This window comes from Chaetodon auriga, chromosome 15 (assembly GCF_051107435.1).
Source record: "Chaetodon auriga isolate fChaAug3 chromosome 15, fChaAug3.hap1, whole genome shotgun sequence".
Classification (NCBI taxonomy): Eukaryota; Metazoa; Chordata; class Actinopteri; order Chaetodontiformes; family Chaetodontidae; genus Chaetodon; species Chaetodon auriga.
The window spans coordinates 19,057,160-19,071,581 of record NC_135088.1 but is presented as its reverse complement, the minus strand read 5'-3'; the positions used below and the strand labels follow the sequence as shown (position 1 = coordinate 19,071,581).

The 14,422-nt window shown below is 44.7% G+C and overlaps 1 protein-coding gene across 6 annotated transcripts in view; it reads left to right on the top strand.

The window, feature by feature from the left end:
- auts2a (activator of transcription and developmental regulator AUTS2 a) overlaps positions 1-12,781 on the top strand; it is a 294,064-nt gene extending 281,283 nt beyond the window's left edge. For 2 of the 6 annotated variants that reach the window (XM_076751193.1, XM_076751188.1), the window contains 12 exons: positions 1,275-1,570; positions 2,754-2,992; positions 4,059-4,103; positions 5,427-5,522; positions 5,636-5,707; positions 6,092-6,121; positions 6,847-6,918; positions 8,152-8,293; positions 9,230-9,310; positions 9,405-9,488; positions 9,627-9,879; positions 10,116-12,781. In XM_076751193.1, coding sequence (XP_076607308.1) covers positions 1,275-1,570; positions 2,754-2,992; positions 4,059-4,103; positions 5,427-5,522; positions 5,636-5,707; positions 6,092-6,121; positions 6,847-6,918; positions 8,152-8,293; positions 9,230-9,310; positions 9,405-9,488; positions 9,627-9,879; positions 10,116-11,358 — 2,653 coding nt within the window. In that variant the 3' untranslated portion in view covers positions 11,359-12,781. The remainder of the gene's footprint in view (positions 1-1,274; positions 1,571-2,753; positions 2,993-4,058; positions 4,104-5,426; positions 5,523-5,635; positions 5,708-6,091; positions 6,122-6,846; positions 6,919-8,151; positions 8,294-9,229; positions 9,311-9,404; positions 9,489-9,626; positions 9,880-10,115) is intronic. The other 4 variants (XM_076751192.1, XM_076751191.1, XM_076751189.1 and 1 more) reach the window with 4 other exon arrangements.
- The last annotated feature ends 1,641 nt before the right edge of the window (positions 12,782-14,422 follow it).

Genomic DNA, 14,422 nt, shown 5'->3' with positions numbered 1-14,422 from the left:
ATGCAGTGAAGTACAGACAAAACCTCTACATTCACCCACACTTGAAAATATAAAATATCTCTTGAGCTTAAAGTACACATGACGCATGATCAGTATGTAAATTGTTATCAGGGAGAGCTTTAAGTCCCTGAGCCAAACAGCAGCACTGAGCATTAAGTACAGAATAAAAGGGCCACACTGCGCCCTGAGTGTCTCTGATTCATTAGCCACCGACATTGTCAGTGGTACTATATAGATTCCAGCCCTCATCAGTTGTACTGCCTGTATGCACCATAGTGTAGTGCAACTTTGAATCAGTACCATACTTTTTATGTGTTTTTTTTTTTTTTTGTGCATGAGAACATGAAGAAAATGGGCTCAAAGTTGTGATATTCCTCCTTAAAAAATGAAATACTCACTGGACTGTTAATGTTCTCAACTTATCAAGAATACCCAGTGGATTTCTACTTTAGTGTGATCACGATGTGTTTGAACACACAATTTTTTATATTATTAAAAAAAGACAGTAGACCTGGCACGGGGCTTAGCTTTGTCTGTTGTGTCCTATATCTGTTGAGAAGCACTAAGGCCTATGAGGCTCTCTCCATTAATTTAAGACTCCAGGATAGCTCCTTCAGAACCCACTCAGTCCCAACAACAGCGCTGCCTTGCAGGCTCTCAGGACTTGGCTTCGCCTCCCTCTCTCTGTGCCAGCCCTGCCAGCCTGCCAGTGCGCCAACAGGGCCTGGCACCTACTATGAATAATCACGGCCGGGGCCCACAGCGAAGAGCGAGCGCTGCAAATGAGCTTTTAGGCTTAGTGTGTGGAGCTGTGGAGACGCAGGCTCTGTGACTGCCCCCAGGGAAAACCCACACACACTACAAAAGACTGTTTGCTTACACATGCATACACACCCTCTCTCCCTCTCATCCCATTTCCGATGCACATGTTCACTACCTGGCTCTGGAGGAAGTGCCTTAACAGAAGCTGTTCAAAGACAGATGCTCATTCTGTTATGCTTGCCAGCGGTGGTTTATTTGCATCCGAGGGTGTTGTGAATGTGATGTTTTCGCGGATCATGTTTGCCCTGGATTCTGTGAAGCACAAGAGAGGCAGGGAGGCGTTTGTAAATGGAGGACAGTTGAGGTGTGAAAACACTGTGCTGGGAATTGAACGTCAGAGCAGATGGAGATGAGGGGATGTGGAGGAACAAGTGTTAATTTTGACTGATCACGCCTGGCTTAACCTGGCTCCTTTCTCTGTCTTTCTCTGTTTTTCCGCTCTCTCTTTACAGCAGCAGCAGGAGCAGCACCCCAGGCGCCAAGCCCCACGGGCCCCCTGCTACCTCCTTGCACCTCCCCCACCACCCGCCTGCTCCTGCGGCGGCCGCAGCAGCAGCCTCCACCTTTCCTCTGCCCTTGGCTGCTAACCAGAACACTCCCCATAGCTTTCCCCCTGCCTTGCAGTCCTCGCCACACCCACATCACCCCAATATGTTCGCTCCTCCAGCGGCCTTGCCTCCACCACCACCACTTACGTCTAGCACCCTGCCAGTACCCGGACATCCTGCTGCTGGGAGTGCCTACTCAGGTAAACATCGTAGTTGCTTACAAACATGCCCACATCACCTCCAACTGGTGTGGCAGAGGATTGCACATTCAGCTCATGGAACAAAATGCAGACTCTCCTTTTAGCCTTTGTTCTGTGAGGTGCTAAGACAAGTCGAAACATATGAGAAGTACAAAAGGAATCATTGCAGAGCAGAAACTGATTTGGAAGCATTTGATATGCAGAGACAGACAGAATGTTACCCTGGTGATTATTTGCAGAAACAAACAAGTCCAAGAGTCCAAGAATAATCCACATGTACCACATGCCTGAGGTTTTGTGTGTTTATAGCCGTGTGGACAGTTCAAGTTCACACTCTGTCTGTCACGCTCTGATTGATCGACTCTCTACACACCAGTAATATCCACCAGCAAGTCAAGCCACATTGCAAAAGCTATTACAGACCCTGTGCACATTTCCGCACAGTGCTGCTGAGCTAAATGTCAGGGTCAGTGTGGGAAGAGGAGGGGGCCTCGCCTTTAGCAACGTTCCCAGAACTTCCATTTTCACCTGGAATGGTGCTCGTGTGCAAGAAATCAATTTGGTCAATATGGAACGGAGCAAGCTGGATTTTGTTCAAAAGATACTAATGAAATTTTTATGAAGAGAAAATTCCACCCCCACTCCCAGCCCAATAAAGCTTGAAGTGAATGCAGAAAATATTGTAGTGAGTCACTCTGGAATAGGAAGGATAAGGTTACTCTGGAGGAGATGTAATCTCTGAAGGCAGGTTTTGTTGGATTTAGAAGAAAAGCCAATGATTTCTTGAAATCCGTTCTTTCTCCACGGGCTGCACAGAGGTTATTAGAACAACAGATGTTGTTGTCTCAAAGGGGCTGTAGTGTATCAAATCACAGCATTCGACTGTTCCAGCAGTCAGACAGCTCTAATCATCTCCAGCTTTGCTTAAATTTAAAACGACTTGCCGATAATCACAGAACTTTGACATGGCTTCCTTTTTAATGACATACATAGCTCTCACATTGGACTGCAGGGCCCCAAAGGGGTCTTTTAGGGGATTCCAGAAGGACCCAGCAAAATGAGGAATACTGAATTTGTATGTTCAGGATCTGTTGTGAAAGAAAAAGCTTGAGATGCCTTGACAATTACCTTCCCCTCACTAACAGACCCAGTCCTAATCCTCCCCTCTCTCTTGCTCCTCTAGAGCAAGACCTTCTGCGCCAGGAGCTCAACACCCGTTTCCTGGCCTCCCAGAGCGCCGACCGCGGTGCCTCATTGGGCCCTCCACCCTACCTGCGCACCGAGTTCCACCAGCACCAGCATCAGCACCAGCATCAGCATCAACACACCCACCAGCACACCCACCAGCACACCTTCACACCCTTCCCCCACGCCATCATGCCCACCCCAGCACCGACCATGGTGCGTACCCCTGCCAGAAATGTGAGGATAAGTAGAGCGCAACTGTGTTGGGATGGAGAGGGTGGAGGGTGTTAACGGGTGGGGGGGGGGGGATTCACCGTAGCTAAAATGTTTTTATGTCTTCTGATAATGACTTTTACATGTGTAGAAGATTGGGTGGGCATGGCACAGAAAGTGTTTTCACCTTGTGGTTGTGAGAGTGAGGATTTTCACAGTTGGACATGTGTGTGAGCAGCACGCTGTAGGGACCTGTGGGTTTCTGTGACGGCCTTTCAACGATGACCATGTGTGTCCATCCACGCCACAATGATGCCTTTATTCTCCCAGAAAGCCTTTCTAGTGTTTTCCCTGGCATACTCTAGGACTCCAGACTTGAGTCGCCGTTATTTTCTAAATTGGCAATAACTTGCCTAAAGCATGTTAACTTCAGAGCCAGCTTTCAGAACATAATACACTTAATTCATTCTGAATTTAATGACATCATTTGGTCCCATTTGGGGGTTTTCATTACTGGCAAATGCCTTGTGTTAAGAGCCCCGCTGTTTGTTGGGGAGACCACAGGCAATGGGTGGCTGGACCTAAAACTCACACAAACACACAGACGCACACACACATTCATAACTGCCTGGCCCATAGAGAGTTCACTTGGCTCTGATGATACCTCAAAGGCAGCATGGCGAGGCCTCTGACAGCTAATGAGGCCATAAAAAGCCTCTTTATGGCTGCAGTGTTTAGTCTTGACTAGGGAAATGTTCGCCCTAAGCCTGCGCCGCACCACTAAAAGGAGACCAAATGAGACACAGAACCCACGCTAGTTTACAAGGTCTTCAGACGATCATGAGAAGGGGAGGATGAAAACAGTCTGGTTTGGGAAGTGGTTGAACTTTGAATCTTAGTTGACATTTTAGAATCACGATCTCAATCTGTAAGCATGTTGTTAGTCCTGAAATACAGTTTGTGATGCATTTTGTGTTGGCCTGAAATGACCCCGAAAGAGGCCAGTCTCAACCCTGTGACAGTATACATGTGTAGGTTGTTGTGTTTTCTCTACATCTTTGTACTTAGCTCTTTTTCGTTTCTCCTACAGTTTGAGAAATATCCAACTAAAGTTGACCCCTTCTACAGACACAGTGTGAGTTTCCGGACTGCGTACTATCTGTCTGCAGAGCAGTTTGTTGCTTGCCCATTATACCATTCATGCCCATGCGAGTGGGTGTTGTAGCTCTGTGTGTGTGTGTGTGTGTGTGTGTGTTTGTGTTTGTGTGTGTGAGGCAGATTTCATACGATCGCTCATCCATTTCATAATGGATACTGTGAGCATCCTTGCTGCACCATTTCACCCTTCAGCCCCAGCAAATGTTATAATTAGTGAAACAGTGCTGGATTCTGAAATCTCAGAGCACAAGATTTATTGTGCATGCATGTAACGGTGAAATTGTTGTGCATAGAAATTAATACAGAAAGAGACGGCGGCTGCATTCCTGAAGAGACCGCGTTATTGCCAGAGGAATAATATATCTTTGTCTTGCTTGCTGCTCTTCATTTGTATTTGTCTGCTAACAGCAGTGGCTTGCTCATGATTCTTATTCACTAAAGGGGACTTATTTTAAACATTGGACCCATCTCTACTACCATTTTTGCTGAAGCTTCCAGACGCCTGCTGTGTGTGCCTGCACAAGTGTAATTTGTTCTTCAAACTGTTCCTCCGAGCTGCGAGGAAGATTTTAATATCAGAAAAATAATCTTTTTGTATTAGACCAACCCTGGGTCAAATAGATGTTGCAGCATGTTGCTAGTTTGTTTTTCAGTGCTTCATTTCTGATTCTTCCTATTTCCTTGTTGTTATTATGGCAGCAGCAAATACCCCGAAGCCATTTCCTCTCTATAAAACATGATGCACAGGGAGACACAAGTTGCATTTAAAACCTCACAGCATATCCTCAAGCGCTTCAAATAACTCATCCTGGTAACCCATGTTTAAATAAATCTGTTGCACCATCCATGATTAAAGCAACATAAGCAGCAAGTTCAGAAACATGGAAAACATTCTCAGCTCCAATAAGGCTAATATGAGTGACAGCAACAATTATACTGAGCAGCTGATTACATATGTTTCTCCACAGGATAATTCTATGGAAGCCTTGAGCACTTGTTTGGTTTACATGTGTTTTGCTTGTATTACAACATTCTAGTTTTCATATCAAAGGGAGTGTTTTCTCTTATTTAAGTCCAGTGGGGATGAGCAGGAAAATGTTATAGAATCTCACAGTTTGTGAAACATGTAGGCAATTCCCCGTCTAAGCAGTCTTAGAACATGGAAAAAAGACTGAATGTAGAGATTCATCCGTCACTATGACCCATTTTTCCATCTCCACTGCCTTACCAAGCTGCTGTCCTGCATTTCATTGACAGACCGAATCATCCTAACACCTACTCTGCCTCTTTTCCTCCTCAGCTCTTCCACTCCTACCCACCGGCCATGTCTGGCCTTCCCCCCGTCATCCCCCCGACGGGGCCCTTCGGCTCGCTGCAGGGCGCCTTTCAGCCCAAGGTAAGACACGCAGGGACGACACCGCACTCCCACGTTCTCACACACACAGACAAGCTGAAAACAGGAGTTATTTTCAGAGAATCTGGTTTTGATGTGTGTCTGGTGCTCTCTAGACCTCTAATCCACTCGATGTGTCCACAAGACCTGGAGCCGTCCCACACACATTCTTACAGAAGGACCCCAGGGTAAGAGCGCACACACAAACAACCAACACTAGAGGCGTTAGAGGTAACCTTTAGACCCTCTGTAAATGTTATATAAGCCTTTGAATCAGGAGGTTTTCAGCACCAAATTATGCCATTGTAAAGATTTCATATGCAGTTAGTTTGGAGACGACGCAGACCGGCTGCATGTGTGTTCCTGTCTTCTTCTCAAGTGCCATATTTGTTTGTATGGAGAGGGTCACACACTGTTTAACATTCATGTCTTAATTACCCCTGAAATGCTTAATTTTAAAGGGAAATTTTAACATTTTAATTTGTGTCATAATGAATGCCACACACAGACTAATTAGAGGTGATTTGATTGACAGCAAAATAACAACCTTTCCCCCCCTCTCCCTCCTTTAGCTAACGGATCCATTTCGGCCCATTCTCAGGGTGAGTGCTCACTCCCTGCAGCGCCCTCTGCATCCTGACACGTACCCCTCTCCCACACACACACACACACCAGCCATGATGTCATAAAGGGTTTTTGCTAATGGAGTAGATAGTATCTTTAATTAAATGAGTGCTGCGCTTGGGGGCTGAGTGCTAGTTTGTATGACAACAAAGCTCAATTTGGAGAACAGTGCACTCTCTGCATGCAAAAACACTGTTGTCAGACTTTGCTCAAACAAGACCATTCAGATCTCAGCTATTATTACTCTGCCTCTGACACATGCCGAATCACCATTATAGACCATATCTTAAATAATATGTCATTAAAGGTCCTACACGTACTATATTTAAGTTATCCGTATGTCATTTTCAGATGACTTCACTGTAAACAAATGAGATGAGGGTATGCTGTGTTGATATTATTCAACATGGTTGTGCGATTGCAGAGTTGATCGTGTGAGGGTTCAAAATGATAACCAGTAAATGTGGTTCAGCAGACTTTGGCTGATGTAATACATTTACCTTTGTTTGCCCTCCTTTGCCTCCATATTATTGTGCCAGCGTGGATATATCTGAGTTTTCAATAAAACAGTTACAGGTGTAAATATTTGACACACTTCACACACACAACTTTTGAATATATAAATTGGTAACAGTAATCACCTTACTGTCATTCTTGTTAAAGACTAAACTTGTGACACCATGTTTTTGTCTTGTATCTACAGAAACCAGGGAAGTGGTGCGCCATGCATGTCCATATCGCCTGGCAGATATACCACCACCAACAGAAAGTAAAGGTGAGGACTCATCTGACTCCTCTCTGTCTGACTTGTGTTAAAGTATTAACACAGGATAAAGTAAACTGTGTCCCAATTCCAAGCTAATACTAATCTTTATAATACACTGTTTTTAGCAGTTATCATACAAGAAATGAAGCAATATTTTTGCAATGCGACTATACAAAGAACAAACTAAATTTTCCGTTTAATAGTTTTGTGTTCTGACTGTTTTGACTAAACTTTGTCACTTTTCCTGCGTGAACGCACCACAGACTCAAAATTTGCTAAGGACTAGAGTATAGTATGGTTTTGGGACACAGCTCTAGTTTCTCTATTATTACTATTTTTACTTCTCTGAGGTCAAAATAATATTTTAAATGCAGAGGCTAATAACCATTTGATATTTTTGTGATTGTGAACATAATTCTACTATTGCTCTGACTACAAGTCACTGCACAAAAGACTGTTGAAGTAAATAAGGCCAAGGTCAAACATATTTATAGAGCGCTTAAAAAACACACCGGATTTGTGCTGAAGTGCTTTACAGCAAATGTAATTGAGCACAAAGATTATCACATCAAATAGATTATCACAGAACATGAGTACTTACAATGAAAACATAATACATAGTGGACACATACAGACATTCATGCATATCAATGTGGAGTGCAAATCACTAAAGGGGAGGGAATAAAAGTGGGTCTTAAGAGATCTTTTAAAGGAGTCAGAGACTCTGCTGCTCTGATATTTTCAAGGAGACGATTCCAGAGTCTTGGTGCAGCTGCTGAGCAGGCCCGGCCTTCAAGAAGTTTTCAGCGAGATCATGGGATGGTTAACAGTTCTTGATCTGTAGATCTGAGGGGCCTAGCTGCACTGTATGTGGATAGAAGTTTTCTAATATAGCTCGGGGCGAGACCACATAGGGCTTTAAACACAAACAGAGCAGTCTTTTAATACTGAACAGGGAGCCTGAGCACAGATGCTGGTACAGGCGTGATATGTTCCCTTTTTCATGTCTGCCTTCAGCATTCTATACCAGCTGTAAGCGCTGAATAGAGGCCATCCCTGGAAGGTCCCAGGTTTGATTCCTGCAACACCTCAAAAAGTGACCATCAGTTGCTCACTTACTCTAGTTTACTTCAAATAAAAATGCCTGTGTTATTGACCTGAAAATAATCTAAAACCTGATTCATATACATCGTGTAAAGGGGTTTTACATGTGTTTCTCTCTGTCGGTCTGACGCCTTCTAGCAGCAGATGCAGGTCGACCCTCACAAGCTAGACTTTGGCCTCAAGCCTGAGTTCCTGAGTCGACCTCCAGGCCCCAGCCTCTTCGGCGCCATCCATCACCCCAACGACTTGGCACGGCCCGCCACGCTCTTCTCCGCTGCAGGTGAGTGTGTGTCACATCTCTGGGTTGAAAGATTGATTGATGGTTAACAACAGTACCCTCTGACATACAGCTTCAGTCTGTCAGTTCCTGCTGTTCAGAGTCAACTGTTGCCTGCTTATGTTGTCACCAAGTTCAGCTGTGGGCAAGCCAGGACAGCAAAACCAGTGCCTACTTGGACAAAAACATTTAACTCAAGGTCAACTTAATAGGTTTTGTGGAGCTTTCCACCACAACTTGTGGTCCTCATCTAGAGGAAGTTTGTACCGTTGATGACAAAAATACTTTGTTCAATTTCTCACATCTCAAGAGATGATACTGAAAGTATAGCTGTACTGAAAACAGATTTTTGGGGCTGATGTTAATAATACTACCAATACACACAAAAGCAATTTAGGCTGTATTTAGGCCAAGCTCTACTTTAAATGCTAAAATGCCATTGTGTTTACCATCTTGGTTTAGCACGTTTCCCTATAGTACTAAGCACAAAGTACAGCTGAAGCTGGTGGAATGTCATTAATTTTGTAGGTATTTGTGAACAAACTTTTGATCTGAGATGAAGGTGCTAAAGTCACTAAAATGAGCAGGCTTCATCCTTTGGGACCCGCAGCTGTACGTACTTACGTAAAGGACCAACCCCAACTATCACAAGAGTTCAGAGAAGGATCCAGTGAGTTAGTTTTCAATGAATTTTGCCAAAGATCTGCACTGAGCTGGATGTTCTATAGTTGAAAGCTCAGCTTGTTTGTGCTCTAATGGACAACATCATTTCTAAACCAGCTCAAACACATTTTCATGCTGCATTTTGTCAGTCGGTCAATTAGAAAAATTTAAGTAGACCTTGAGTTAACATTGTTTTGTGTTTAATACCTTCTTAGCAGCATTGAAGTCAGCAGTTCAAGGAGGTTTCTCTGATACCTTCTGTCTCTCCGTCCTCAGGTCCCACACACCCATCAGCTGGTCCTTTTGGTCACCCGCCCCACCATCCTGGAAACTTCCTCACCCCAGCATCCCACTTAGGTAAGATGACAGTTCAGTTCTCCAGAGTCTCCATCTGAAATAGGAAAATGAAGATGTGAATGCATGCATGGTAACATATTGCATCTCTCTACAGAACCCTTCAGTAGGCCTCCATCATTTGGAGGACTGGGATCCCTCAGTTCGTCGGCCTTCGGTGGACTTGGAAATCCAGCACTAAGTGAGTTTCAACTTCATTAATGATACTGTAGATGCTGCATAAGAACATTTAGGATGTTACTTAAAGTCAAATATACACCAATGCAAGTTGTCAAGATAAGCATTTAACTTGTGTCCCACTGTGTTTTTCCACGTGTTGAATCCCTAACAGCGGCCAACTCCGTGTTTGGCCATAAAGATGGCCCCAACGCACAGCAGCACTTCAACAGCAGCAGTAACAGTGGCCACCAGGAGCCGTGGAACCGCTTGCACCGTACGCCGCCTTCCTTCCCCACACCACCACCCTGGCTGAAACCTGGAGACTCTGAGAGGAGCACCTCGGCCAGCTCGCATGAGAGGGACCGAGACTCTGACAAACGGGACTCGTTGGTCAGTAAAGACGACAAGGACAGGTGAGTCCTGTTAACTCAATGCAAGAGCAGTAAACAGACTGACAGGAGTTTGGGTATATATCAGATTTGTTATCTTATTTTTCTTTGTTCTGATATAATGTAATGAATACTTTGGATACTGTGTGTTTTACCTTAATGTTTCAGCGTGGAATAAAAACTGAAAGATCCTCACAGTTAATCTATTTGACAAGAGCTGAGTTACTGGTACTGATGCGGGGGACTTTTTTTTTTTCTAGGGACTCTGTAGAAAAGCGTCTTTCCAGCCATCCATCACCAGTCCCTGTCAACCCCATCAGCCTCCTTAGCCACAGCCGGCCTCCTGAGCACCACAGGAACCACCTGCCCCCTGCCTCTGGGGAGCCTCAGAGGGACAAGGAGAACAAAACCAAAGACAGGGAGAGGGAGCACTCGGACTCCTGGAAAGACAATGGCACAGATGACCATAAGCTCAAAGACAACCAGCACAGTGACAAGGACACACCAGTCATCCACGACGGCCGAGTGTCAGAGGACAAAGTGTCCAACAGAGGGACGGCATCGCCCTACATCCGCCAGACCAGCCTCGAACGTGCCAACAGTGGCCTGAGCAGGGATGTCCTGGAGAAGAAGGTAGAGCTGCCGTACGAGCACCAGAAGAAGAACAGTGAGGTGAAAGTGAAGGAGGAGCGGAAGGAGGAGCAGGATGGAGTCACAGAGAGGGCAAGTGAGCACCCAACACAGGCACCCTCCACACCAAACCTTCATCCTCCCTCCTCGATGCCTGTGCCCATGGGCATGGCTGGCGTCCACCCCATCAATACCATCAGCAGTCTGGAGAGAACTCGAGTGGTGGCGCCCTTTATGGGTATCAGCCCCATCCCAGGAGCTGACAGGTTCCCATATCCCGCCTTCCACTGGGACCCAATGAGGGACCCCTACAGGGGCCTGGACATTCACAGACGGGACCCTTTGACCAGGGACCTGCTTCTGAGGAATGACCCTCTGCACCGGCTGACAGCGCCTCGCCTCTACGAGGCCGAGCGCTCCTACAGGGACCGCGAGCCTCATGACTTTAATCGTGAACACGCTCACTCTCTGGCCCTGGAGCACAGGAGGGAGCAGGAGCGTGCCCAGATGGAGGAGCGCGACCGCCTCAACATGCTCAGAGAGGACTATGAGCATGGGCGCCTCCACCACACAATGCACCATCCAGCCCTTGATGGACACCTCCCCCACCCCGCTCCGGGCCTCATGGCCCCTGGACTCCCAGGCATGCACTACTCCAGGGTCAGTCCCACGGCTGCAGCAGCGGCAGCGGCAGCCGCCGCCGCAGCCCATCAGAACGGTATCCTGAACAAAACGCCACCCACCGCCTCTCTGAGTGCCCCGCCCCCACTCATCCCCTCCCTGGGTGCCCGGCCTGGCTCACCCAGACGGACTACTCCCCTGGCCACAGATATCAGAGACAGACCGGCTCACAAAGACATTGAGGCACGGTGAGCTGAGCCTCAGCAGACTCTGTGCCCCTGCTGCCCTGTGCCTCACTAACACTGAACTCACACCAAGCACTTAGCTTTGGGCAAAGCAAGACTGTAACATAGCTGTGAATAACTTATGCGGGCAGAGACATGCCCACACAACCAATTGTTTTTCTATAAAACTACAAAAGAGACAATAATCATGGAACAAAAAATAGGTTTTTCAGAGATTTCTTTTTTTCCAGTTTGCTCCAGCTTTTTGTGGTCATTCTTTCTCTTGTATAGCGCAGTGACGTGGAGTAAGAATGAACATTTTGGAATGTACAGGTACTTTAGCACTGACAGACAGCAAAGTGTGTAGATACTGTAATGTGTACAGTCGCTGTGCTCGCTCTGTATGGATTAAAAATCATGGTACAAATATGCAAAAGGGTGTTTTGAAAGCTTTACTTTGAACACATGTAAATAGAGGAGTATTACAGCGGTGATTCAGAATGTGCTTTTTGCAGTTCCTTTGGTTTTTTCGGTTGACGCAGCTGATTAGCATTGTACCAGAGACCCCATATTCAACTATGCAACAAACGTCTGGGCTCCCTTTCTGAAAGCTGGCCTTCTCACCACTACTGACTGTGTACCAATCAAGGACAAAAAGCTGTATTCTCTCCACAACTTAGACTTGATACACATTGGGTCCGTGCAAACACACAAGCTTTAACTGATCCACACAGGGTGGTGCAGGTAGAAATCTGGATTAAACAAAAAAAAGTGTTTTGAGAATGATTTTCTCAAATATGATAAATTGTGGTGACAATCCTAGAAACGACTAATGAAATTATTGCATTTCTAAGAATTTTTAATGTAAAATGCCAGCAGCACAAAGACGATTCTTCTTTTGTTTCCTCTCATTCTTCCTTCACTCAGTTGCCACCAGTCTTGTTCTGGGGAGAATGCAGCACATTTAACACCATGACAGCACATCTGCCCTATTGAAGGAGTGTAAAGTACATGTTTTGGAAGTAGGTTCTGTTGGTCAAACAGTGTATTAAAGTGCTTTCCTAAGTTGTTGTACCTACAAAATCAAAAGACAAAAAAGCAAGTCTAAACTATGGACCGTTTGTTTCTAATGAGCAGAGATCTATTTTAGTAGTCCACTGAAGGTTTAGTTGTGCGCTTCAAACTCTGTGATATCATGTCGTGCAGTGTTTTTTAATCCAACATAAAAATGTCCACCGGAGCCATAGTGGTTAGTCGATGCGTATTGCAAAAAGATTGTTAAATGAGAAACTTTTTTTGCTGTTTACCATGTACAGGGAAAAAAATGAAGTCTTTCTAGATCATGTACAAAAATGAGAAAAAATGAAGCGACTGAATCTTCAGCATGCTCCTCATTTAAACTTGTGTTATGTAAATTGTGCCATGTTATTAAAAAATGTGTACTAACCCTGTCTGTGGGCTTTCATTCCTCCACCTACGTGCACTGAACTGAGTAAACAGGCTATGTTTCTTTTTGACACTCGACGCTTTCACGCTTAATGACTTTCCGCATTAGACTCCCGTGGAGGATAAACTACCTTGGGTACAACTCTCACCTGCGTCATAAGTATTTTAAGTGCTGCTAATTGTGTAGTTATTTTGTCACTTGATACCGTCACCTCTAATCATGTTTCATCATTCACCTTAAGAGCCGCAGCACTAAATTTTCCTCATTTCTCACATCTTTGCTGTGCCAGTAGGCGCTGACTTAACCAGAAAATTGCTTGGTAACAGTTAAAACCGCGGAAACATCATGCATCACACCACATCATTACTTGGACAAGTGAGGGCTTGTGCTCGCTCAATAACAGTGCCTTAAACATCAGCAGTCTTCACTGGTGAATCATGGCACGGTACTTGTGTATTCATCAAAGGATGCAAGAGTTATTGACATTCCCATTACGCTGAATAACCACAGCATTCATGCACCCTTCTCTGATTGATGTTTAGCACCAAAGCACCCAGGTCATGCATCAATCAACTGTTGGCTCCATCTGTTACTGGTGGGAAATGTGGGCTGACCGTGTTTCCTCCTGCCAAGTAAATGCCTCCTGCTCCTGGGACCAACACTAATTTTCCTTCCAGACCTGCGAGTGCGGATAGAACAGTAAAGGGTAGTTCAGACTTAAGACCAGGAGAGGGCGCCAAACCGCTAGAAATATAAACTTGGAAGACAAAGGCCCTCTTAACTGCTACAAGAGGTGATGATATGACAGTCTCACCTTGGCCTGCAGCTAACCATTATTTTCATTACAGCCACAAACATTAGCTGATTAATCAGTCAGTCAGTCAGCAGGAAATTAATCAGCAACAGTTTGATAATAGATTAATTTTGAAGCAGTGATTCCAGCCTCTTAAAATGGCAATATTTTCTGGTATTCTTACTCTGTGATAATAGAATAACAATAATTTGAGTTGTTTTTCAATAATTTCTCCAATTTTTGTATGAATTAAGCTTCTTAACTGTGTAGATTTGCATTTCTGTTTTGTATCATTGTAATATGAATATCTTTCAGCAAAACAAGACATTTCAAACATCACTGAGCGCTCTGGGAACTTGTCCTGGCAGTTTTTTTCAGTGTGCCAACTCTTTTCTGCTGTTTTACAGACCAAACAATCCCATTAATCAAGAATATAATCGGTATATTAAATTAATGAGAATAACTGATACGTGCAGCCCTAATTTTCATTACTGATTAATCTGTTGATAGTTTATTCATAATTTAGTCAATAGAATGACAGAAGATAGTGAAAATGCTGACTACAATTCTCCCATCTTAAAACTGACATGCACCTCGCTAGTGATGTCCAACCCACAGTTTAACACCCAAAGATATAGAAATATCATTGAAAATAGACAATTCCTTCATTAAATAATCACTTTAGCTCTCATCTCATCATCTCTGTAATAACAAACCGGCCTGGGCAGCAGGTCAGGTATGTCATCTACCTTAAGTCATGAGATCTACCTTTAAAGTCTACATCACAGCTGTTGTGTTCTCCCCTCAGCCAGAGCTGCTCCTGCCAACTATTTGTGGAACAGCCTAATCTAA